Source organism: Haemaphysalis longicornis, unplaced genomic scaffold, assembly GCF_048455015.1.
Source record: "Haemaphysalis longicornis isolate Haplotype H1 unplaced genomic scaffold, Haemaphysalis longicornis Haplotype H1 scaffold_6, whole genome shotgun sequence".
NCBI classification, from domain to species: domain Eukaryota; kingdom Metazoa; phylum Arthropoda; class Arachnida; order Ixodida; family Ixodidae; genus Haemaphysalis; species Haemaphysalis longicornis.
The window spans coordinates 29,087,181-29,112,400 of NW_027526407.1; the positions used below are offsets into that span (position 1 = coordinate 29,087,181).

At 48.6% G+C, this 25,220-nt stretch overlaps 1 protein-coding gene across 3 annotated transcripts; it reads left to right on the top strand.

Annotated features, from left to right (window-relative positions):
- The first annotated feature begins 523 nt into the window (after positions 1–523).
- On the top strand, positions 524–24,543 carry LOC144142404 (uncharacterized). 3 transcript variants are annotated; one of them, XM_077673898.1, is made up of 5 exons: positions 524–857; positions 2,916–3,020; positions 3,086–3,181; positions 11,922–12,085; positions 20,606–21,351. In XM_077673898.1, the coding sequence occupies exons 1-4, from the start codon at positions 617–619 to the stop codon at positions 11,996–11,998; spliced, it is 519 nt and encodes a 172-aa protein (XP_077530024.1). In that variant the 5' UTR covers positions 524–616; the 3' UTR covers positions 11,999–12,085; positions 20,606–21,351. The 3 variants fall into 3 exon arrangements, with proteins under 3 accessions (XP_077530024.1, XP_077530023.1, XP_077530022.1); XM_077673897.1 differs by lacking the exon at positions 20,606–21,351 and adding an exon at positions 23,830–23,965 and having other exon boundaries at positions 525–857; XM_077673896.1 differs by lacking the exons at positions 524–857; positions 11,922–12,085; positions 20,606–21,351 and adding exons at positions 1,508–1,944; positions 23,830–24,543.
- The last annotated feature ends 677 nt before the right edge of the window (positions 24,544–25,220 follow it).

Genomic DNA, 25,220 nt, shown 5'->3' on the forward strand with positions numbered 1-25,220 from the left:
TAGTTAATTTACAGCCAAAAAATAAGAACAAGGAGTGACTGTGATTGTCCATCTCTGTAGCGCAAAACAAAAGACAGTGGAAAAAAATGGCCGCCATACGCATTATGTGACACATTTTTCAAGCGGCTCCGGCGCAGCATCATCAATCGCCCCAGAGCTAAGCTGGTTCCATAGGCGCACGCCGGTGTTGCTGCGACGCACGAGCCATCGATTCCACACCTGGCCACCCCTCGCATGATCATCAAGTGGAACGGTCTGCCACGTGCGGAACGGAGGTCGGCGAGGGCGCGTGGAGTGTGCGAGACGCCGAGCAGCGTGAGCTACACTGGCCAAGGTTGAGCAGTTTCGCGTGGCTCCTGGAGAGCCGTGCTGCGCATGCGCGAGGAGCGGTGACGTCACACGGCGCACAGCTGGCGTGCCGGAGCCGCCGCCGCCGCGTGCGTCTCGCCGGTCTGCGCATTCCGGAGGAGTGACGTCATAGCCGCGGCAGACGCGCCGGCGCCTGCCCAGCTGTGCGCCTCCGTTGCGCAGTAGCTAAGTCTGATGCTGCGCGGGAACCGCTTGATAGAGCCTCTCATTTTGTGCGCAAGCGCAAAGGTATAAGTGGGGGGGTGTAATGGCCATGGGGAGGGAGAGCGAAATCGCTGCTCAGCGGCGCAGAAGAGCGGAGAAGCTTAACTCGTCGGATCCCGAAGTAGTTGCCTGGCAATTAGCGGTTGAGCGTAGGAAGAACGAACGGAAGAGGGCTAAACGTGCTGCGGAGACACCGGAGCAAAGGGAGGAACGTCTAGCAAAGCGGCGTCGCCAGGATGCTGAGCGACGTGCCCGACCATCTCAGCAGCAGCAACACACGCTACGTATGTCCTGGCATAGCAGAGCTAAGCCACTGATAATTTTTTCTTGCATGCCCACTGCTCATGAGTTGGATTAGAAAGTGGACCAAGGCGATTGTGTACCGCTGGCGTCAGTATCTCGTCTACTGACGAGATGTGCAGACCATAGACTACTGACTCTAGAGGAAAAGCTGCCCGGCCAGTCCGTGCAGACCGAGGAAGATATGTTTTCTCCTGAAGAAGCCGGGCGAATGCGAAAGAGGGGAAGCCGCTTCGAGCAGCTCGGAGGGCATATGTATGAGGCGTAAGCGGGAATATTCTGAACATAAGGCTAATACTAGAGTTAAAGCTCTGCTGTTCTATCAATCTCCGCGACGTTGGTTGGTTTGATGGTTTTGGTTGGTTTGACGATTTTTTGCTTACAAACATGAGGCTCACAGCTCCGCTGTAACAGGAAATACTGGAAAAGCGCATTTCCTGTGTTTTCTTCCTCCTTTGTACTGTTTTTTTTACGCTGAAAAAAAAAATAAACATTTATCTACTCGCCAATTTTTCAACTTTGGTAAATGACTGCTCGCGGAAAACCACATTTAGCTAGTTTTGGTGGGCATTTGCATGGCAGTCAACAAACATTGGGATATATTTTTTTTTTTTTTTTTGCTGTCGTAGTTGGCTGGAGTTTGTGGTGTTGACAGGCATCTGTTGTGGCTCTGTTGAGAACTTTAGGCTTCTTTTATTTGTCATTTTTAGCTGCTCAGAACTGCTCCGGAACAGAATATTTATGGCGGGCGCAGTTTTGGGCTACTTAGAAACTGCTCGGAACTGTTCTGGGCAGGCAGAGGAGAGAGACCACTAGGTTGGTATTGTGGATTATGAGTTGCTATGGGGAGGCCACGAGTAGTTCGGACTCCCGAAGAGCAGCTCGCCTACGAAGCGCGACGGCGTGAACTTCGAAAAGAGTACAAGCGACGACACCGCGCGGCCAACACGCACGAACGCGCCCGACATGCCGAGCGCATGCGGAGAGCCAGACGGGACGAGGCGTACCGCAAGTTGGAGAACGCGGCCAAGAGACGCAAGTACCACGCCTCCAAAATCGAAAAAATCAAAGGTAGTGACAGCAATTGATTCCAGCTGCGTAACCACTGTTACCCTAACCAGCTCGACCAGGAAAAAGTGGCACCAGCTGGTTTATGGTTAAATTGCCGGCTGTGCCCTGGATGTTCCAGTTAGGTTACGGTTGAATTCCCAGGTGGGACCAATTGCAACCAGCTGGGACTTTAACCATGAACCAGCAGGTACCCGCTGCCATTTTCTCCTGGAACAGTGAAGCTGGCAGGGAGGCGGGCGGAGCAGTTGAATTGGTTCTTGGGATAAATCAACTCTTGTTCTTTGCCGCCGGCCTTCCATGTTCCAACCATCGTTGTTCCAGGCTCGAATGTTTGCGACGTCAGTTTCAGACGTTTTCTCGGCAAAGCTCGGTGAGAGAACTACATACAGTCGTGATCAAGTTGAAGGTGGATGCCCTAGTGGCGAAGAAGTAAGCAGGGGCACCATGTTACGGGTCGCATCTTGGTTGTGTCATGCAAGAGACTGCGAGGGGAAGAAGGTAGCGCTACCTTTATCTCCAAAGTTCTGATACAGGCCGCTATGCAGTTGCAAAGGGCTTCCATTCGATGCTCCTGGGATCACCTTCAAATTGATCGTGACTACGTGTAGTTGCGTGGACTGGCTGCTATCACAAAACAAATTCAAATGGTGGAAGTTAACTGCAGCACAACATGCTTGACTACTGCAGTTTCCACAATGGGATGCGCAAGGAAGCGGTCGTGCTGAGGCGGGAATGTTCAGCAGAGCTGCCCTCGACTTGCTGATGGTGCATGCTGCCTCAGATGTGCTCCTCTGTATGGAAGAACCAACTGCTTTGTTCTTGCAAAATGTGAATTTTACATCCCTGATGGAAGAAACTCGCTTTGTGGGAAATTCCCACTGCCCAGTAGTGAGAGTTTGTTAACTGTTTAAAGTGCCTCTGTTTGCCACATTCATCTCCTGCACTGCTCAAAATGAACATGTCACATGCAGCAAAGATGTCCGGTCGCCGGAACATGGCCGCACGCGCGGGTGTCATCTCCAGCCGCAACGTTGCCAGGCGGGTGACCAAAGCTGCTGTTACCACTGCCAATAAAGGTGCTCTCAAATGTTTTGTCACCTTTTGCACGGCCATACTGACGCATGCGTTTTTTTGCTTACAGGTGAACAGTGCTGGCTGAGCAGGCCACGCGCAACGCAAACGCCTCGAACATCCCTCAGGAGTGCTGCGTGCCAGACAGAGATCATCACATATCCAGGTTTGATAACCACCATTCGATAAAGTACTGTGTGGTGAAAGTGAGGCATGCATTCCCTGAACATTGTCAGCACGGTGTTTTTGCATTTGCAACACTGCAGCAGCCAAACCGATGTCCCTCTCTCAATTTTTCTTTGTTGCTCTGGGGTTCATGCTGGTTTTTGAAAACCTTGGAAACCCTTGAATTTGAAAAGCTTGTTCTCAAGGCCCTGAGAGTCCTGGAGATTTTGTGGACCCTTGGAAGTGCCTGAACTTCTTGAAATGAATCAACATGAGGCTATGCACGCACTGAGTGAGTGAGTGCTTGTTTCTTGGTCGATCTTGCTTACTGAATGCAAGCTTTCATTTTGTCGCACGCCAAAAATACTTATTTGTCTCTCTGAATTATGAAAATGGTCGTCGGAGAAGAAAATGTCACTATTGGCGGTGAGCGCGAACACAGGCGGCGCTGCAAAGCGCGCCTCCGTGACGTCAGCTTAGGGATTCTCGCATTTGTCGTCTGCTTCACTCAGGATTGCTCTCCCTGCTGTTTCTTTGCGCTCGGTCAACGTCTGATGCTTGTCCGCACCAGAATTGGCGTGTGGATTTTTATCATAACAATAGGCTTAAAATCGCATACACTAGCTCATGGTGTCAACTAAAGTATAGTTTTGGATACCGCTATGGGAGAAACATTGCCGGCGCCACCCCATTCCTTGCGATGCCGGTCCTGTGCGGAGCGCGAAGAGTCGGAGCTAGGCGTCAGCTTCTGTATTAAGCAATCTTTCGAGCCAGCTGGTAGTAACCGACAACAGAGAGAAAACAAGACCAAAACAAATTCTAGGCCTTCAGGGCTGTCGGCTTTGGCAGAAGGCATCACGATTCCCGGTAATCATATGTAAGGTAAAACAGTTTTTGCAACCTTGCCGAACGCTCGGACGCGTTTTGTCACATCACTTTACGTTGTCAAGGCATGAAAGTTTGCCGACATGCACTATAGACTGCAAAAACTGTAGGTTGAGTTCCAGTGTGTATATACGCGCGTGCTGATTCTATACCAGGCATCTAACCAGTATGGAGGCTTATTGAGCAAAACGAGTCACGTCTTCGTTAAATTTATAGTAACAGATATATGTTTGTTAAGACCTGGAGGGATATTTCGGAACATTTTGCACAGCCATATCTTCCAGATATTCGGATATGCGTTATAGGAAAACTGCACTCAAGAAGAGGAGGAGGAGTAAGGGGAGGAGGGGAAAACTTTGTTTAACAATTAAATCGATCTGGTTAGTGGGCCGGGTCCTCAGTCCAGGACAAGAGAGTAAAACTAATTTTCTTCAAATCGTAGAACGCCATCCCAAGTAAAATAGGATTTGTTCTTCGCGCCTGGAAGGGTTGAAAAGCAATAAAGAGCTACTTGGAATTCTTCTTCGGTTTCGAGTCTTATAATATATGCAGGTATACTATTTATTACGTTAGTTAGCGAGTATATCATGCCTTCAACACCATAATCATGTCATCATTGTTCGAGTTGAGAGTCAGTTCGTTATGATAACGATATAATTAGGATAGAAATTCGGAGCACAAAAGCCGCCTACGAGTACTGTGGACCACGTTGTTTAGGGCGCGATCGCGGTGGCGTAGCACAAACCTTCTCATTGTATTTGCATGTGAATAAACAAAGCACGCTGCGGATATGCACCTTCTTGCACGCAGCCGTAATGAAAGCCAATTTGTGAAGAAGGGAATGTAAGCCACACAAAATGAAGGAAATGTCTACACGACCTTTGTGAGGCTCCCAAACATCCCGAAACCTCCTAATAAGAAGTTGGTGACGGAGCAGAAAAATTAATGCGTTGGACAGAAAAAAAAAGCAAGAAACATTAATCCGATACAAGACAACAACGAAAGAAACAGAAGAAAGCCGCTTTATTTCCTGCTGTGCGATGAGCGTGTAGAGGCCGCTGCTTGGTACGTAGTATTAGACTGTTCAGTCTTCCTTGGAGCATCTCAAAAATACTGCAGGGAAGCCTACGCATTTTGAATACTTATCGAGAAGCTCTGATCGCTGATCCTCGCGAATAAGCAGGAAAGGACGAGTTACACACGATCTTCTGACCGATACTCTGAAGAAAGTTGTTCTCTATCTCTTCGTGTGTTGCAAACTTTGGGGGGATACAGCTTCAAATTATTCAGATGCGTCAGAAGTTGGCAAAATAACTGAGTCGCTAGAATACGCTTTTTAACGCACTACAGCAACGAAGCGGGTGATTTCTAGCCCAAGCACTGTTGCCCCTCACAAGCGGAGTGTAGCAGACGACAGCGGCGTGAATCCCTAAGCCGACGTCAGAGCCAGGGGGCGCCACTCAAAGATCTCACCACCAATGGCCATTGTTGCAAGAAGGGGACTTGTCGGAAAACAAGTCCCCTTGTTGAAGCGTCACCTCCAGAAACTGTGCCACTTTTTTATGCTTTTTCATCATGGCAAGCTTCCTCCTTTCCCCCAACATCGATCCAATCAGTGTGCTCCTTGAATATCCACTCTCCGAGCTACCTTGAAATGTCTTTGAAAACCCCTGGAACGCTGTTGGTTGCGCCATGCCACCTTGCTAGTACTTGAGAAGGCCGAGCGGTGTGCTTAAAGCTTCAGTGCCTTACCTGTGTTCGCGGGTGCAGTTTTGGGGAGGCCTCTTTTGGATAGACCTGGGGGGAAAGATCCGGGAAAGGGGGACCCACACTTGGCGGGAACTTCAAAACGACATAAAACAGTGCTTACAGGCAATGCCGAGAAAAGAGCAGAAAACACAGGTGCTGGCTTTCAGCTGTACATTTATTTTGCGAGCTTTCAAGATTCGTACATCGCATGTTTTGTGCACAAAAGAGGAAGAACACAGTGGGAGTTTTAAGTGTGGAGCACTTTAGGGGCCCAGCTTGTTTTCATGCGGCTAAACAGAGGCTTCGAAAAAATACCAGCTTGTCCCTCGATTCAGCCTTCTGGTCAGAAGATGGGAGGGCGCTCAAACAAGTCGTTTACCTATAGGCAGAACCATTCGAAACTCCTGGAACCTCTGGTACCCGTCATAGATGTCCCCATGATTTAGCGCAGAGAAAACTGCAGGTACATTTGAGGCAAGATATGTGTACTTAACCGGCAGACCCTGCGTCCATTTAGTTAGGAATGCCTGTTGGGTTCGTTTTACGACAGTAAGCGAAAAAAAAAAAGAACGACGCATTCACCATGAAGCAGAGAGGCTCCAGCACGTGCGGGATGAAAGCGAGCACAAAACGAACTGAACACCCGCTCGGGCCGTTCCAGGCAGAACAAAAAATTGGCAACAAGATGGAAAGTTGGGCAAGTTGGTACGTGTTCATGATGGAAAGTAACAGTGCAACAAACGACGAGGGACACAGAACAAATGCACAAGACGAGCGCTGACTCGCAATTAGTATTTTATTGGAAAGGAACACAAAAATTAGCACTGGCTTAGCTCGGCTATGCCAGGATATACGTAGCGTGAGCTGAGGTTCAGCTGGTTATTCTTAGCTTTCCTGGTTGTCCAGGATAGCTTGGTTACCATGCTTACTGCTGCTTCAATGACGCACACACACGGTATACGCATTATGTGACACATGTATGTTTATCAAGAGGCTCCGGTGCAGCGTCCCCAACCGCCCCAGAGCTAAGCTGGTTCCACAGGCGCACGCTGGTGTTGCTGCGACGCACGAGCCATCGGTTCCACACCCGGCCACCCCTCACATGATCATCAAGTGGACCGGTCCACCATGTGTGGAACGGAGGTCGGCGAAGACGCTGAGCGCGTGGGGCGTGTGAGAGACACCGGGCAGTGAACAACGTTCTGTGCACCGTGTGACATCACTGCTCCTCACGCATGCGCAGCGGCGCAGCTCTCCAGGAGCCACGCGAAACTGCTCAACCTCGGCCAGTGTAGCTCACGCTACAAAACAAAAATCAGGCACGTGAGCACTGAGGGGGGGGGGAATTGAATTGCATTGAACAAATATCTGTTCAACTCATGAAGAGAAGAGTGAGACAGGGAAGGGAATAGCGTGAGGGGTGGTAGCAAAAGCGGAGAATGGCACCAGAGCCCCTCTAGTTAGTTGACTGCTTCGCACTTGACAGCTTCCACGTCGAGCTGAACTGCTTGAACTATTTAGATAGCACCTATCAAATATCAATCATCATCAGCCTGTCTACGCCCACTCCAGGGCAAAGGCCTCTCCCATTAATCTCCAATTATCCTGGTCGTGTCCTAACAGCAACCAATTTATCTCCGCAAACTTCTTGATCTCATCTGCCCATCTAACTTTCTGCCACCCCCTGCCACGCTTGCCTTCTCTAGGGATCCTCTCTGTTACCCTTAAAGGGACCCTGCAACACTTGCCATGGGCTACTAGTAATGTATTTTGGGATAAAGTCTGTTGTCCCAGAAATCTCCTCCCGCAAGAATTATATAAAAAGCCGTTCACAATTAATGAAACTACGCGCGATGAGAAGTCGCGCATAATCGTTCCCTCTCAACTCGACCGCGGAAAACGTGACGAAAGCTGTGTGCTCTCTCCCGGAGAGGGGGGCAGCTCGCGGCGTTCTCTTCGGCGGCCTTCGATATATCACATGCCGGGTAGTTTTCTCCTTTTCTCCGCAACGTGGAGGGGGCTATTTCCGGTCTGGTGCCACAAAAAAGCAGGCATGGGTGCCTGCTCGCAAGTGCGCGCTCGGGCTGGTAGGGCGTTTTTGAAGCAATAAACGTTTGTAGTTGAGTGGTCCCGTTGAAAGGGAAGTATTGAGCTCATCACTCAAGCTCCGCGCGCACTGAAAACACAAAAGAAACGGCAAAACTGTGCCTACATGTTCAGGCATAGAAGAGGTTCGTACACAGCGATGACGACGACGGAAATGGGAGAATCTAGCCGTGAAGTTGACCAGTGACAGCCGGTCGGGCAGCCATGGCCTATGTGACGTCCCTTAGGCCATGCATAATGAGGACAACTGCAGAGAGAGCGGTTGGTTTTTCCGCGTCTTTCACATCGATTTGCGCGCTCATCGCTTCACGTGCACGTGTAATATTTGGCTCAGGTATTCCTGGCCGTGTAATCTAAACGTCGCGCAGGTTTACTTGCACTGCTCAAAGAGTGTTGCAGGGTCCCTTTAATGAACAACGGTCATCTAGCCTTCGCATTACATGCCCTGCCCACGTCCATTTCTTCTTCTTAATCTCTACTAATATGTCCTTAACACGCGTTTGTTCCCTGACCCACTCCGCTCTCTTCTTGTCCCTTAATGTTACACCTACCATCTTCCGCTCCATTGCTCGCTGAGTCGTCCTTAATTTAAGTTGAACCCTTTTAGTGAGCCTCCAAGTTTCTGCCCTATCGGTTCAGAGCAGAGTTAGTGGATATAGGAGTTGCGAAACTCCCAATAGGCCCCATGTATCAAAAAGTGGCCCTGAGATTGGTCCACTGCTTTGGATCTTGTTTTACAGTGGCGCCATCTTTTGGTGGCAAAATAAACTATACAACTTGCTTCGCCGCACGACGACCTGGGCGAAAAATGGTATTTGAGTGCTTATGTAAATTTGTTATGCCAAAGGAGCCCAATGTGTTGAACTATGCAAGTGTTTTATATACATACGGAGCAAAAGTAGTAAACAGAAATGCGACCATGGGGTCAACCGTCGCTTATGCAGTGTCGTCTGCTGCGCGTCCTCTTCGGTCTTCTGGCCACAAAAAAATAAGTCGCTTCGACGGCTTTATGCCACCTGAAACTGATTATTTAGAGCCGCTTGATCGGCTACTGGATTATTTTTGGCATACAATGACCTGTAGGCCAAAGGATAACTCCGAATTTGGTACTTCAGTTCGGACCTATGTTGTGCCAGAGTGCCCGCACAAGCGCTAATTGGTCGAGGCAGATGCGCAGACGCAGAATCAATCACCACCTAAAAACCGGAGTCAAGATAGCAATGAATAACTTAAGAAAGCACAAAAATAAAGAATTATGCACTTCTTTGAATTATGCACAAAATTTAACCTTAAATTGTCAGTTTGAATAATCATTTTGTTTTTTAGATAGTGCATGCAGCAGCCGCAGTGGCGCCACGGTACGCACGATCCAAAGTAGGGGGGGTCCAGGTGCAGCCCGTTTTTTGATACGGAGTTTCGCAACTGCCTACATCGAAGAGCTCTGGTTCAGAGTACGGGTAAGATGCAGCTCTCGTACACTTCCTTCTTCAGGGACACTGGTCGGCTGCCATTCATTATCTGAGAATGCTTGGGGAAATATCAATCGAGGCTTGCTTAAATGTTCATAAAGGCACATTCCCTGCCGTTGAGGCTAATTTTGTGACGGTTGTTGAGAACTGAGAGTGAATTTTTAGTTGGAAGCTTCCAACTGTGCTCTCTGCTCTTTTCTCGCCATGATTAAACAACTTGCCCAGACACGTCAAGTCATTCTGGAGCTTGCCTTCTCCTTTAAGGGGGGGACGTGGCTCTTAAAACTATTTCTTTTAATTTTTAAGTAAACTCCATGAAACTTGTCAGTCTTGCTGCTTTCCCACCACTGATTTCAAATATGGCATTATTTGTTTTAGTTGGTCAATTAGTTCCCAAGTTAATTGGAGGTAATTAACCATTTTTGGAGGAACAATAGACAAAACTGCGTTTGTCATAAAACTGTAATCTTTACATTTTCCAACACTATGAACCCTGGTGAGTGCAATAAGACAGTCATTATTTTTTATGCATCGCTTGGAACTAATTTTACAGCTCCTTAAACTTCAGTGTTTGAAATGGGCACTCAAAATGATTCCTTGCCACTTGTGCTACCAAGGTTCCACAAATAAACTACGGTTCCTTTTGATCGGAAAATTTGCAGACTGATTTGAAAAATGGCCGTGGATGCCGAAATTGCCATTTTTCTGAAAGCGATTTTTTGACCGTTTTTCGGCCCTAAAGACCCATCTGCCCCCTTATTAAGGTGGCGCAAATAGAACCATCTCAGTGCAGCTTCCTGGAATCCCTATGGCAGTGAAGCAGGAAGGAGGAAACGCCGATTCCTTTCCTTCGATACATGGAACACGGCAGGATCAGGGTCAAACAGCGAGTCCAGCCGGAGGGCGACCTCAAACAGTGCGGCATGTCTGGACACTGCTGCTCAGAATGGGCCTGCAGGGCGAATCACTCTTGTGTGTTCCAACCTGGCTGAGTGTTCGGGCGTGGTGTGTTTTTCTTGCCTCATGGGCACGCCATGCTGGAAATAGGCGAGAAATCTGTATGGTTCAGCAGCCAAAGCCTTGTTCTTGGTTTGAAGACGAAAGGAGTAATCAATGAGATCACTGTGAAATGATAAATTAAATATTACACAACATGAAGTTATAAATCGATAAAAGATAGCTACAACAGCAAAAAAAGAACCTTATAGAGATGGCTGGTTGTGGCTAGAACAGGCTCATTTAGAGAAGAGCTATAAGTGATGTCGTCCTATCACCCACTCGTGAGTCGAGGCAAACCAAACAGAAGGTGTTGTCCGATTTGCCAGATCAGGAGCACAGTGTAGTCATTTGATCCAAACACCAGCACAGTGAAAATTTCCCTTGCTTCACATCTTTCTGGTCGCTCGTGCCAGGGCTGCAGCCAGGGCCCAAGGGTACCTGGACTGAGGTGAACCCACCCGATCGAGTGATGGTTCAGCGACCATTGTTTGCTCTCTTAAACGTTTATTCTCTCCTCACTAAGGTTCTTGGAGTCGTTCTGAGAACGCTACGAGCAATCCTCGACAGCCTAAGCCAGGTTTTGTCTATCGTCACGGCAGCCGTGAGAATTACTGCAGGAGCTTTCTCGTGGCAGTTTCCACAAATGTCTGCCTGGCTGTTCTGGAAACCTAACCTAACCCATTAACTTAGCCTAGCCTGACCTAACATTAACATTACCTAACCCAACCTAACGTAAAGCTAATCTAAATGACCCCAACTTTACCTTAGTTATCCTAACCTAGATTAGCCTAACCTAGATTAGCCTAGCCTAACATTAACCTAGCCTAACTGAAACCAACCAACTCAGCCCAGCCCTGCCCAACCTAACCTAACCCAACCCAACCTACCCAACCCAACCCACTAAAAGTCCCATGTCTCGATTGCATGATGATTGTAGAAATAGCCCCCGCGCAGAAAATTCTCCACCAAAAGACCAATGAGGCAAATCATCGATGGGGAAAGTCTAACGGTGACGATGGTTGAACCCAATGCTTCCTTGTGATGGATTCTCTGGTTATCGTCCGAGTTTTCCAAACCACTTTGACCATGTTGAAATGGAGCGGTTGCATGGCTTCATAACGTAAGGTTTGATTCCAACTGCAGGGAGGGTTTTTTTCTTCTTTCACTTCAGCCACGGCCATTGATCATCGTTGTCAGAGAAAGTTGGTTTTCCTGGAGGTCATATTGGCATACCATGGCATCAGTGAGGACAACAAAGCTTCGCTCTAAAAACTGCAAAACAGAAAAAGGGTTTTCCTATTCTGAATTGGAACCTGTGTTCCCCCATCTCAAAGCAGCTCCTGCACCGCAATGCCGTGGAAGCGTAAAGAATGGGTTTTTGCTGAATATTTGACCCAACGATGCTCCGAGCAGCATGCTTAGCCAATCACAGGCGACTGCCGTGAGGATTTCTGGAATTCAACTTTCGTGGCGGCCATGAGAATAGACACTGCCAAAGATGAGACACCCGCTGTCTTGTCTTGCTCGTTGCAGGGGTCAAGGTCAACCTTCTCCAGACTGGCGTCTGCTGCGTGTCCTGCTGCATGGCCTGCTGCCAGTTGTTTGCTTAGAAAGAGAGTGCAGGGAGGCCGTGGCAGCTCCACCACGAGACAGCGAAGCAGGCAGAACCCCTGCTGCCTTTTCTCAATGGACACCAGGTAGGCAGCGATGCTTGCCGCCGTGCAGTTGCCTCTAAAAATTTTATACTCCTGCTGCACTGGCGTCCGAACGTCATTTGGCTCAGATGCGCAGTTTTGCCGCTACTCTAGGTTTTGGAATGCCATTCGGCTCAAATGACATTCCAGCCAACTGAGCACTGAGAGACATTTGGGATTTCAAATGCCATTTCTAGCACTCTCGCCCACAGCTTCTTCGAGCGGCAATAAAAAATATAATACTTTTATACGTAAAACAAACAAAATATTTTTGTTTGTGGAGCTTTGTTCACTGCTGATTTACTTAAACAGGGTGCGCACAGGTCCTTGAAATCCTTGAAAACCCTTGAAATTGAAAGTTGCGTTTTCAAGGCCTTGAAAGTGCTGGAATTTCTTTGCCGTCCTTGAAAACCCTTGAATTCTGAGGGTTTTCCCGGGGCTCGGTTGTGCGGCTCCCATTTTATGGCGGTTGAGCGTGGATTCGGCAAAATTCTGTGCTTACCGCTTTCCGTGACTTCGGGATCGCGAAGTCAAACTGGTCAAACCAGGTAAACTTCCTGCGCGAAAAAAAAGGCAAGCGCGCGGTCGCAGCGTTTTTTTTTTTTTTTTTTGGCTTGCTTCGACTTCGGGGTTGGCCAGAAGCCATGTTGCCACCATGGGGCTAGAGTCTCGATGTCCTCGTAAAAAAGAAAAGTTGCGCCAGCATGGTTTTTTGTAACGAAAAGGCAGTTACATGAATCAAGCACGTATCATAACAGTTAAATTTAGTGGTATTTAACGGTTTCTTTTGACTTCGTCTTGAGCGGGATTTATTGGCAACCCATTAAAAAAGCATTGTCTGTTGGCCACATTGTGCTGTGCCCACTCTGGCGACTCCGGTGCCTTTGTTTGCTGTCAGGGTTGCCACTGGTGGCTACTTTTCGCCAAAGTGGCGACTTTGAAAGGCCCGTGGTGAGGTAAAATCATGAATGGCGACATGGCGAATTTCTGGCGATTTTCGGCTGAGGACTCTCCCCCTTATCCGCTTCCCCTTTCTTCGTCTGTCTCGGCGGCAGTGCAAAGCTTTGCCGTCGGGCCGGAGCCAGAAAGCGGCGTTCGAAGGGCTGTTTGTCTCATTTCGCCCGAGGCGTGCGCATGTCTAGGTGGGGGCACGGGGGTAGGCATCGGGGGGCGGAAAGCGGGACGTACGCCGCTCTCATGGCTCCAGTGAGGCTGGGGCACCGCGCAGGTAGCTAACTTTCAGCGTGCTTTTGGGTACTTATCCCTCCAAGCGCAGCCACCACTTTTTTTTCTGTGTTTGCAAGATAACAATCACATGCTACGTCGGTGGAAAAGTCTCTTCGTCGGCTAAGCCATAGCCTACTGTATAACGCTATGGCTGAAGGTAAAGGTGGCGCCTTGGCGTGGTTATTTTAATGTTTATTATTATTATTATTATTAATTAAGCTTTTCCTGCAACTTTTGCTCCATTCCCCCACACTCCGTGGTACTAGCCTTCTCAGTCACAAAGAAAAAAAAGTTAGAGGCTTTGGTTAAAGCAATGAAGGAACTTTAAATATTGATGATAACTGATGATGATTAGTGGCTCTTCCTTTGAATCGAGGCGTCGGTTGTCAGCGACCGACTTGCCTGTTTTATTACGCTTACCTGCCCTACTCCCAGCTAACCTAATAGATTTGCTTCCTCCCTCGCATCTCCCCTCTTCCCTGTTCTAAACTCATCGCTCCCACCCCCATTTTACTCCGCCTGTGTACCCACCCCTTTCCTACTTTTCCCCCACCACCACTCCAGTCGCCTCTTCGTCACCTATATGGCGTTGAAGTTGAGGTTCCCCCTCGCCCCAAATTCCAAAGCCTCCGCCAGCGCGGTCGGTGTTGGCCAGCTTTGTTTCCCCCTCACCCCGAAGTGGTCGTATCTCTGTGCAGCCCCTGACAATATGGTCTATAGTTTCCCGATCACTGCCGCAGCATGCACATGTTTCATCCTGCTGCCTGTAGCTATCCGTGTATGCCCGGGTACTCAGGCACCCCGCCCGTGCCTCGAAGAGCAGTGCACTTCCTCTCGTATTGCCATAGAATCCCTCCTTCTTAATTTCCCGGTTCTCTGCCTTATAAGTCTCCAGGGGTTTTTTTTTTGCTTCCATTCTCTGTTCCCATTTTGCCGTCTCTGCTGCCCTTACCTGCTTTTAAACTTTTGTGTAAACCTCACTTTCCCCTGCCAACTTTCCGTACCGCTTGGTCAGCTGTCTGGTCCTCCGTCTCTACCGCATGTCCTCATATACTGGTACTTAAACAACCTCGCAACCCATTTTTCGTCCTCCATGTCACGAAGACGCTCCTCGAACTTTATCTTCCTCTGCGCCTCCCTCGCCTCGAAAGACGGCCAGTCCATATCCCCCTGTACTGCTTCATTTGTAGTTTTGCTGTGGACCCCTAGGGCCAATCTGCCTACCGCCCTCTGATTTACCTCGAGGCCCGCTTGGGTCTCTGGTTTCATGCACAGAACCGAATTTGCGAAAGTTAATCCTGGTATCATGACCTCTTTCCAGACTCCCCTTACCATTTCGTATTTGCTGTATCCCCAGAGGGCTCTGCACTTCATTACAGCCGCGTTCCGGCTTCCTTTTGTCTTAATGTGAGCCTCATGCACATGCGTGTAATCTTCGCCGTCGTTCAGCCATACTCCTAAATATTTATACTCTTTCACCAATGGTATTTCTACTTGTTGCACTGATACTGTATTGTGCTCCGCACAGTCATTAAAGACGATGATTAGAGTGTACTAGAAGTTTACCATGATAACTGGGCCAGCCTTTTGGCGCCATCTAACTAGTCGAAGAACCAGGAAATTTGAAGCGCACGATGCGACTGGCGTTGAAAAACGTCAATATAATGGAAGTGTTTGGAACAGTGCTGATTTTTAGGGATTATGCAAAATTAGAAGCTTTTATTTTTAGGTGCTACCGCAGATATAAAATGTGGCGACATGTTTGGCGAAATCTTAAGAAAAAATGGCTAGTTTGGCGACTTCTTGCTCGCCGTCTGGCAACATTCACTCCAAACTCAGTGGCAACCCTGTTTGCTGTCTTCTTCCCTCGTGTGCATATGGTGCGCGTAGTGATCCAGTGATTCGTGCATTCAAATGGCATAGTTCAGAATAATGCCTGGGAAGTGTGAGTTCCAAAGCGCTTGGCTCAGCAACGACGATTATAAGCTTTGGGTTGCGCCGGATACATCAGACCCTCACTGCGCAAAATGCACACGCTGCAGAAAGACGTTCGACATCGCTTCAAAGGGCGAATCTGCTCTCAGAAGCCACGCAAAAAGTGCAAAGCACCGTGAAATCATGCAAATGGCAGCTGGAAACTCGATGCAGAACTATCTGGCAACAAGCACAAGCGGGCGGACCACTGGCTCGGCTCCATCGCAGGCAACGGATCTACACAGCGCCTGCAAATCACACGAGGTGGTTACCGATGCGGAAATTCTCTGGACAATGAAAGTGGTCACCTCCCACTACTCGTACAGATCATCGGCGCAAAGCGGCGACTTGTTCAAGCTGATGTTTCCTGACAGCGACGTGGCCAAATCGTTTTCCTGCGGGGAGAAAAAATGCACCTATGTAGCATGTCATGGGCTCAGGCCATTTTTCTTGTCGTGCATACAAGAGGTGGAGAAGTGTGACTATTACGTCGTGCTTTTTGACGAGTCGGGGAACGACTTCCTGCAAGAGAAGCAGATGGACGTGCATGTGCGCTATTGGGACTCGTCACACGGGGTGGCCACCAGATATTACACATCCCCCTTTATGGGGCATTCCACGGCAGAGGATATTCAGGAAGTGCTTCTAAGGGCCTTGGAGCCTTTCCCACTTGGCAAGGTTCTTCAGATCTCGATGGACGGGCCAAACGTTAACCTGAAGTTCTTCAGGAACATGCAAGTGCACTTGCAGGAAAATGTTGACTTAGGGACGTGTGGCCTGCATACCATCCACCATGCCTACAGGGCTGGTGTTACAGCGAGCAAGTGGGGCATTGACATTTTTGTTGACAAGCCCGAGGGCACTCTTCCGAGACTCACCAGCACGAAGGGAAGATTTCTCTACCGTGACCAACCAGGACACATTTCCGCTGCACTTTGTGGCCCATCGGTGGGTGGAAAACACAATTTTTGTCATTGAAAGAGCTTTGCTTCTCTGGAATGACATAAAGAAATATGTGGAGTCTGCAAGGAGTAAGCAGGTGAGCTTACCAAAGTGTGCATCCTTTGAAAATGTGCACAGCTTTTGTCGTGACTCCTTGACTCTGGCAAAACTGAACTTTGCTCTCAGTGTTGCTTCCATTCTTCAGCCGTTCTTGAAAGACTACCAGTCCGACAAGCCAATGATCTTCTTTCTTGGTAGAGACCTCGAAAGTGTTGCGCGGAAGCTCCTTGCAAAGTTCATGAAGGCTTCAGTGTTGTCTTCATTGGCAGGGGTTGGTGGCTTGCTCAGGGTGGATGTTGATAACCCTAATAACCACACTGCGCTTGATGAAGTGGATATCGGCCCCAAATGCGTACAAGCACTCAAAGATTCGAAAGCAAGTCCGAAGGATGCATTTCAATTCAGAATGGAGTGTAAACAATTTCTGGCAGCTGTGACCAAGAAAATACTGGAACGAAGTCCCCTGAAGTCGTCCATGGTTAGAAACCTGTCTTCCCTTGACCCCCGCATGATGTGCTCGAAGCCAGATCAGTGCCTGGTGGGTTTAAGGAAGGTGTTGGACGTCTTGACCGTGGCAGGAAGACTGAGTGACAGCCAACGAAAAGGTGTACTGGCAGAATACACTGAATTATTGCAAGAGTCTAAGCACGAGCTTCGTCTGTTTGAAAGGAGCGTAAGCAGGCTGAATGAGTTTTTTTGTGACCTCTTGGGCTTCAATGCCTCATACAAAGAGCTGTGGAAAGCAGTCAGGCTGTTGCTTGTTCTGAGCCATGGGCAAGCCACTGTCGAACGGGGGTTCAGCATCAACCGCCAGATCTCCGTAGAGAATCTGAAAGGTTTGTCATACGTTTCACAGCGTATCATATGCGACGCAGTGGAGAGGGCAGGTGGGATTCTGAACGTTCCTATCTCAAAAGAACTCAGAGTAGCTGTGTCCGCAGCGAGGCAGCATTACAGTGCACACTTGGAATCGCAAAAGAAACAGTGCCAGGAAAACGCCCAGCAGACAAAAAGGCAGAGAATTATGGAAGAAGTTGAAGGCCTGCAGATGAAGAAAAAGAAGCTTGAGGCAGTTGTTGCCGATTTAACGGCATCTGCAGATGAATATGCAGAAAAGGCTGAAGCAACCGCTGACATCAAGAACGTGGTGAAATCAAACAGCCTGAGAAAGACCGCAAAAGCCAAGGCTGAAGAGCTCAGCAGCATTAAGAAGCAAATAGAAAACAAACTTAAAGACCTGCCCTGAGCTTAAGAACTTAATCTAGTCGATTGAAACTGTGCAATCTAGTCGAATCGAGTTTAACGTGCAATAAGTTCAAGTGAAGTCACTTTTCTTTGTTCTGTTCAATAAAATGTAACGTGATTGATCTACCGTAGTGTTCTTCCATTTTTTGAAAGGTCTTTGAAAAGTCCTTGAATTTTTTTCTTGAAAACCTGTACGAACCCTGTTAAAATATGAAATCAACATATTTAATTTTCATACTCTCAAAACCAGTGGGTCGGTTGCAAAAAAAAAAAAAAAAAAACTACACAAACAGCCACCACGTTAGAGTCAAAACTGGTGTCTCTTCTAATTTGATATCATTTTACTGCCTCAGACTGCTCCTAAATTTGATTGTTGTTGTATTGTACGAAAACGGAACGGGGCGACAACAGCGCCACTACAGCACGGTGAGCAATTGTGAAAGCTTTCAAATGCCATCGAAATTGTAGTGTAGCACGACGGATTCTGGATGGCATTCGAAGCACCCCATTTGAGTTAAATAACATTTGGTTCAAATGACATTCGGGCCCTAGTGTAGCCAGGGTATTATATAATTACTGAGAGCATCTAAGTCTGCTCACGCGGCTTCAATGCTAAAGCTCTCTGTTAACGGGAATCGGTTAATTGGCAGTAAGCTTGTGATGGCAGCAGCCACTGTCATTTGCCCATGCTGCAGTGTCAACGCCTTCTTGTTAAAAAAAAGCCTTATCATAGTTTCGAGGAGTACAAAGCCAAATGATATGTTTTTTCTGGTGTAGTGTATACATTTAAAGGGACCCTGCAACACTTGCCATCAACTACTAGTAATGTATTTTGGGATAAAGTCTATTGTCCCAGAAATCTCCTCCCGCAAGAATTATGAAAATCCGTTCACAATTAACGAAACTACGCGCGATGAGAAATCGCGCATAATCGTTCCCTCTCAACTCGACCGCGGACAACGCGACGAAAGCCGCGCGCTCTCTCCCGGAGAGGGGGGAGGCTCGCGGCGTTCTCTTCAGCGGCCTTCGATACATCACATGCCGGGTAGTTTTCTCCTTTTCTCCGCAACGCGGAGGGGCCTATTTCCGGTCTGGTGCCACAAAAAAGCAGGCATGGGTGCCTGCTCGCAAGTGCGCGCTCGGGCTGGTAGGGCGTTTTTGAAGCAATAAACGTTTGTAGTCGAGTGGTCCCGTTGAAAGGGAAGTTTTGAGCTCATCACTCAAACTCCGCGCGCACTCAAAACACAAAAGAAGCAGCAAAACTGTGCCTACAGGTTCAGGCATAGAAGAGGTTCGTACACAGCGATGACGACGACGGAAATGGGAGAATCTAGCCGCGAAGTTGACCAGTGACAGCCGATCGGGCAGCCATGGCCTATGTGACGTCCCTTAGGCCATGCCAGGGGTTGCATAATGAGGACAACTGAAGAGAGAGCGGTTGGTTTTTCCGCGTCTTTCACATCAGTTTGCGCGCTCATCGCTTCACGTGCACGTGTAATATTTGGCTCGGGTATTCCTGGCAGTGTAATCTAAACGTTGCGCAGGTTTACTTGCACTGCTCAAAGAGTGTTGCAGGGTCCCTTTAAAAAGAAACATTACAGGTAAAAAAAAGTCAACATATTGCAGGTTATCAGATTGGAACACCGGGGACTACGTCATTACACAGTTTGGCTGTCTTATCTAGAGGGCGTTGCCCGGGGCCGCCCTATTGCAAAGTTATCAGATGTGAAAAGAAGAGAGAAAGGCAGAGTGCGGAGTTGGTGCGATGCCAAAGAGGTAAGAAGCAGGGTGTCAAAACAAAATGAATACTAGAACTGAAAAACGAATACAACGATATTTTTGGCCGGAACAAAAATGTAACTGAAACGTTATTACTTCATTCAGAAGCAATACCGAAAGAATTTCATTTTGGTTTTCGGTTTGAGTGGAAAATCAGGTGTTTCAGCATTGATCCCAATTTCCATGCGGTGAGGTGGGAGATTGCCACTGGTTCACTGGCATGTGAAACCACCTTTCATTTTGCTGGTGACTTCTTTCCTTCGGCAGGTTTTCTGCATGCTTTGCTATTCTCAATCTGTCTCCATGTTCTGCAAATCTCTAGGCCACTATACGTCTCTCGCCATGGTCAGAGCTTAGCTCTCTGCGTGATCGCCGCCCGCGGGTGTCTTCGAAGCTGACATCGCGGCCGTGTTTATTTATCGTTAATGTATTGAAATATCTATGTGTTTATTTATTTTGTCATTCCCTTATTTATTTGTTAATTTACAGTCGAACATGGGTATATCAAACTCCAAGGGGATCGTGGAATAGTTCGATGTACTGATAATTCGAAATATAAGAAATTCCCACCTGAAGGCCATCCGAAACCTCCGCACATCACTGAGAGCTTTTCGAGATTGCGACAAGCAGTAGCTTCCCCATTTGTTCCTCACAGCATGGAAAATTTGAGCCACAGCGCTACGACCACCTTAGCGTGAAAAAAGTCTGCGGTGATTCGCTTGCTTCTTCTTCTTCTGCGTAATAAAGTTCCTCAGACTGTCTTCAAGCTTACTAACGCCATGGTTGGCATTAGTATGCTTACTAATGCCATCCAAATGAGAAAGTCTGTGCCACAGCAGTTGCGAATCTGAACACTGGTGCACTCAGCTGCAGTAACTGGTTGGGACATTGTCAGGGCCACTAGTAGTGTTTGTTTTTTTTGGCATCGGCGATGTCCGAACAGCCTGCACCGTCGTCAGCACTTCTCGTGTGCCGTTGTGTCATCCATAATTCGGGTTGGCGCATGGAAATGCTGACAGCTCTCTAATAAATTCACTCTCGAGGCACTCAGCGCGGTCTTTTTCGGTATCACAACACTGGCCATCTGCAGCCGCGAACAAAGCCGCTTTGCACACATGCACCACAACAGCAGGGTCGTGGCTGCACTCCTTCCTACGCCTTTACGTCAGGTTTCATGCGCAGTATGCACTCAAAATGCGGCGAGAAATGCAGCCGACATCGTTTCACTGGCATGTACCCGTCGAATGATGTCCGCTTTCGTCGCTAAATCCCCATTCTTCCGCTTTTCCCTCACAGTGGCTCTGAAACGCATGCTGCAGGCAAAACAAGCACGCACACACCACGTAGGCCCCCCTGCGCAAGCCACCACTGATAACCGCTCAAGCACGCAGAAGAAAGGCCGGAAACAGAGTGCCTCCAGACGGTTTCCCCTCCTCCTTCATTGCCCTTTGAACGCAATCGCTCCCTGCGTTCTCCCTGCCATTCGGCGAATGCGGCTGCCCCCCGTGCTAGCCTGCGAGCAGCTGGTGTCGCTTGCAAGGAGTGATCATCATCATCATCATCATTGCATACACCACATTGGGAGAAGCACACTTGCATGGACCCTTGCAGCGCAGCGTTCAGTATATCAAATGTGCCAGTGGTCGGGAGTTCGATACATGCTTACAAGAGCGCTGTAATTTTGTGTGGAATTTCCAAGGGGATGGTCAGACTGTTCAATATAGACAATAACTTCATATATTCGTGTTTGATATATCCGTGTTCGACTGTATTTATTGATATAACCTACATCATCCTAAAGCACTGTTATAAGGGGGTGCTTACATGAATGAGTGCAAAAAATTCAGGAAGACAGCATAATAAAGAAGAAAAAGAAAAAGTTATGCTTGGCGTGATTACAACAGTGTACACTGGTTAGAGTGAAAAGAACACATTACAACGGTACACTCAACGGAAGCAGCTACAAGTCGTGCTTCGCTTGTACGCAAGTGGTGCCAGAGCGCAGTGGAAACCCAGTTATCAATTTTTCTTGCGGGCTACCACGAACCGGTATGTACTGTTATAAACCTTTTTTTTTTTTTTTTCTTCCATTCCGGTTCTGGACTGGAACGTACCTTTTATTTATGGAGAGAAACAGAAACTGGATACGAAAAGCATTTCATTCCAACACCCTAGTAAGAAGTGCTTCCCGAAAGCATCTTTTTATTTAGCTGCACGTCACCAGTGCATTGCAAGAAAGCCCATCGCCACTAGCAGATAAAGTTGGTGCCTGCTTGCGGCGGTCAATCGTAACCACTCAATGTATAATACATCCAGTGCCCAACTAGTTCTAGCTCATTGCAGAGAATATATTTTGCGTGTGTCCTAGCTGGCCATTTCTACTTTTCAAAAAGGCATCATTTCATGTGTCAGAGTTTTGAAACAACTGCCCATTTGCACTTCCCAACTTCGAAATAATTTGAAAGCACCTCAGAATTTTCGATGCTGTTATTTGATTTAAAGACGAATCATACATCGTAATACTCGCTTCAATATTCAAATGGTTAGAATATTCAGACAGCCTTACCAATTACCAGGCATTTGGCTTTCTTAATTCTTTTTTTTTAATGTCGTGCTTGTGCAAGTTTCGTAGGGAACTGTGGCTTGAAAGTGCAACTTCAGTCTGCTTCCAGCATTGCACGAGTTCTGGCTCCAGGAAGACTAATGATTTCGCACGGGTAGTATGTTATCTGTAGGGTACAGTTTTTTGTTGGTTTAACTCTTTGTCTGCTGCAAGTGCTACATATGAAATTAAGATGTACTTACCAACCTACGAGGACATTTTCGGGAAGGAAACTTTTTTCACAGCTGTGTCTTTCTATTGTAGCACATGGGAGTGTGGTGAATGGGAGAACACCGTGCAGTCCCTGTGAGGAAGGAGTGAAGTGGCATGTTTGAGGAAAACGTCACTTAGCACTTGTGAGCCATGCCAATGGGTGGGTGATGTTGGGCTTCTTTGTTTGTACACCCACAAGCACGCATCGGTACTCTCTGAAATGTCTCTGTTGTGGCAACCCGGCCACACTTGTCTATTCTATGGTAGCCCCGAGGTCCTTTCCCAAGTGTAAACTGTGATGACCAGTGGAAACATGCAGTGGGCTGTGTCGCACCTGGAAGCTCAAACAGCCTTGTCCACTTGGGCTGCCCCTGTTGCGGCCAGACTTAAAGGGGCACTGACACAAAAATTTTGCATCTTGTTTTTTTTTTTGTTGCGATAAGTAGCTAGTGACCTTCTTATCACCTGTAGAAACCTCATTTGCTTCAGCGTCCGACGGTTGTTTAATTAGAGGCATTTTCAATGCGGCCAGTCGCAGTTTCGGTTTCAGCGGGTGCCGCGAAAAGATGGATTTTGTGCGAACAAAGCTGACCACGTGACCGTCGGAGGGATATCACAGAGCAGAGCTGCCGTAGCACTGTCGAATCTGCATCACCGGCAGTTTCTGCGAATGCCCCCACGTACTGATCTCGTGAGGCGCTTAATTAAATAGCGACCGTGGACGTGACGCAGGCGCTGCGAGTGCAAATGCTACCGCAGCTAAAGAACGACGCACGGCGCTCGAGACATTGGGTGGCAAGACGCGCGCTGGAAGCAGCCGGCCCGGCGTCTGCCTACAGGTCCGCCTGCAGATGTGTTCGGCTTAGCACTGCGGCGGATATTCGATTGCCGCTCTCGTAAGCGGTGTAGATGACAATTTTTAATGCAACCCGCCATCGCATCATTAACTCCTTTCTCATATAAGCTGCCCTGGTTGGGACTTGGGTACAATTTCGCGCAGCAGTAACAATCTATCAGTCGAGCTACCTGAGCCGGCCTGGGCCACTTCGCGGCCGTGGCCGCCTGCCCCTGCACAGCGACCGTGCGGCTCGCTCAGTGGGCTTTTCGTGTCTGCGGCGCGTTTTCGCGTACAATGTAAAATAAAAGTAATAGAAACAGAGTGCCTGGAATCGCTGTAGAATTTTGGTTGCGGGCCCCGGCCAGCTGCCCGATGAGCTAACGAAATCACGGCGCCTCCGCCGCCAACGACCGGGTCGTTCGTTCTCGAGAGCAGAAGCTGCGCCCTCCGGCCCTCCGATTGGAGCGGCGAGCCGGGCGAGCAGGCGAAAAACGCCAGCAGTGCGGAAGCGGCAAACACATACTCGTGACGTGTTTGGATGTTGTGACGTGACGTGTTTGGATGTCGTTTATGTCATGGAGGAAGTTTATGTACAAAATATCCATGGGATGTCGATTGCGCGGGGTCCTCTGCTGGCTGCTTGGTTGCGTTTCGCACACTTTAAAATTGATTTTAAATATGTTCTAGGCTGTATTCGCCGCTGATATTTTGCAGATGACGTATATGTGTTCACACCAATCTATCTCCGAAGTTATCTCGCCATCAAAATTTTGTGTCAGTACCCCTTTAAGCCGGTAGCCACCACAGGACACGATAAATTTTCTCCTTTCCCTTCTTTCCCTCTCTTACAACTCGTGGCACCCACAGGAAGCGCGTCCAGGCCCACGAGGGGAGCCACAGCGAAGGGGATGCCTACATGTGCCAACTCTTTCCACCAGAACATCATCAATCCAGCAACCAGCCAAGTCAACGCAAAACCAGCCGAGCCGTTCGGGTGGCGAGGTGGAGTTCCCGAAAGGACGAGAGCGCTCACACCTGCAACGTCTGCCAAAGAGAGTTTGCGTTCAGACAAAACATTGCTGTCCACAAAACACTGCGTACAGGGGAGCGGCCGTTTGTGTGTGATGTGTGTGAGAAGTGCTTCCACCGGAAAGACGCTCTGAACATGCATCAGAGAGTGCATGACAAGCACCACGCCTGCCTGCTGTGCGGCCACGTCTCGGTGGTCGAGAAGCGCTACGAGTGCATCACCTACCATGAGGACACAAGGTGGCTCTGATCAGCCACGACTGCCAGATTGTGTGGAGCCGCAGGCAGGCATCATCTAGGACAAGTCCAAACACAACGAGGCGTGTACAGTGCAGGTTTCTGCAAGAAATACAAAGTGCGGAAGGTGAATAAATGCTGCAAAGGAAAGTTTGACGTCCACCTAAATGCAGCCATACGGCTAGCCTCCTGGTTAGCTCACTTGGTAGGGCGACTGCTCCGGTTACGCGGTGGTCCTCCCAGGTTCGAATCCTGGACCAGGACGAATTTTTCGTCAACTGCGAAGTTTCTGAAAAAAAAATTCCCCGCATTTACCCGAGGGGAAGAATGTGAAAGTGCGAATGCAGGAGTTGAATTTGCGCGGTTCGGTAATGTTCGCGAAAGAGAGATCACACACACACACACAACTACAAAGAAAGAAAGATGCATTTATTCACAGACACCTATTTGTGTTGTCGTTGTACTTGATTGCTAGAGCGTATCTCAGCTTTGAAATTTCGTGTCAGTACTCCCTTAAGCGGGTGCATTAGCCCTTCTCACGCCCGATTCCTGGCCAATCCCCCATGTGGGTATGTGCCATGTCAGCGGCCAGGCAGCGCGCTCCCATCTCCCCCCGTTGCCAAGGAAGACGAGGAGATTCCTGGCCAATCCCCCACGTGGGTATGTGCCACGCACAGACACCTATTTGTGTTGTCGTTGTACTTCATTGCTAGAGCGGATCTCAGCTTTGAAATTTCGTGTCAGTACTCCTTTAAGCGGGTGCATTAGCCCTTCTCACGCCCGATTCCTGGCCAATCCCCCACGTGGGTATGTGCCATGTCAGCGGCCAGGCAGCGCGCGCCCATCTCCCCCCGTTGCCAAGGAAGACGAGGAGATTCCTGGCCAATCCCCCACGTGGGTATGTGCCCTGTAAGCGGCCAGGCAGCGCGCGCCCATCTCCCCCCGTTGCCAAGGAAGACGAGGAGCGCGCGCACCCGCAGCTGTTGCTATGC

Bases quoted from the DNA above. Each gene is read 5' to 3' on its own strand.
- LOC144142404 (XM_077673896.1), top strand. From the start codon at position 1,716: ATGGGGAGGCCACGAGTAGTTCGGACTCCCGAAGAGCAGCTCGCCTAC. The intron at 1,945-2,915 runs GTAGTGACAGCA...TGTCACATGCAG, and splicing joins CAAAATCGAAAAAATCAAAG to CAAAGATGTCCGGTCGCCGG. The intron at 3,182-23,829 runs GTTTGATAACCA...TGGCACCCACAG, and splicing joins AGAGATCATCACATATCCAG to GAAGCGCGTCCAGGCCCACG.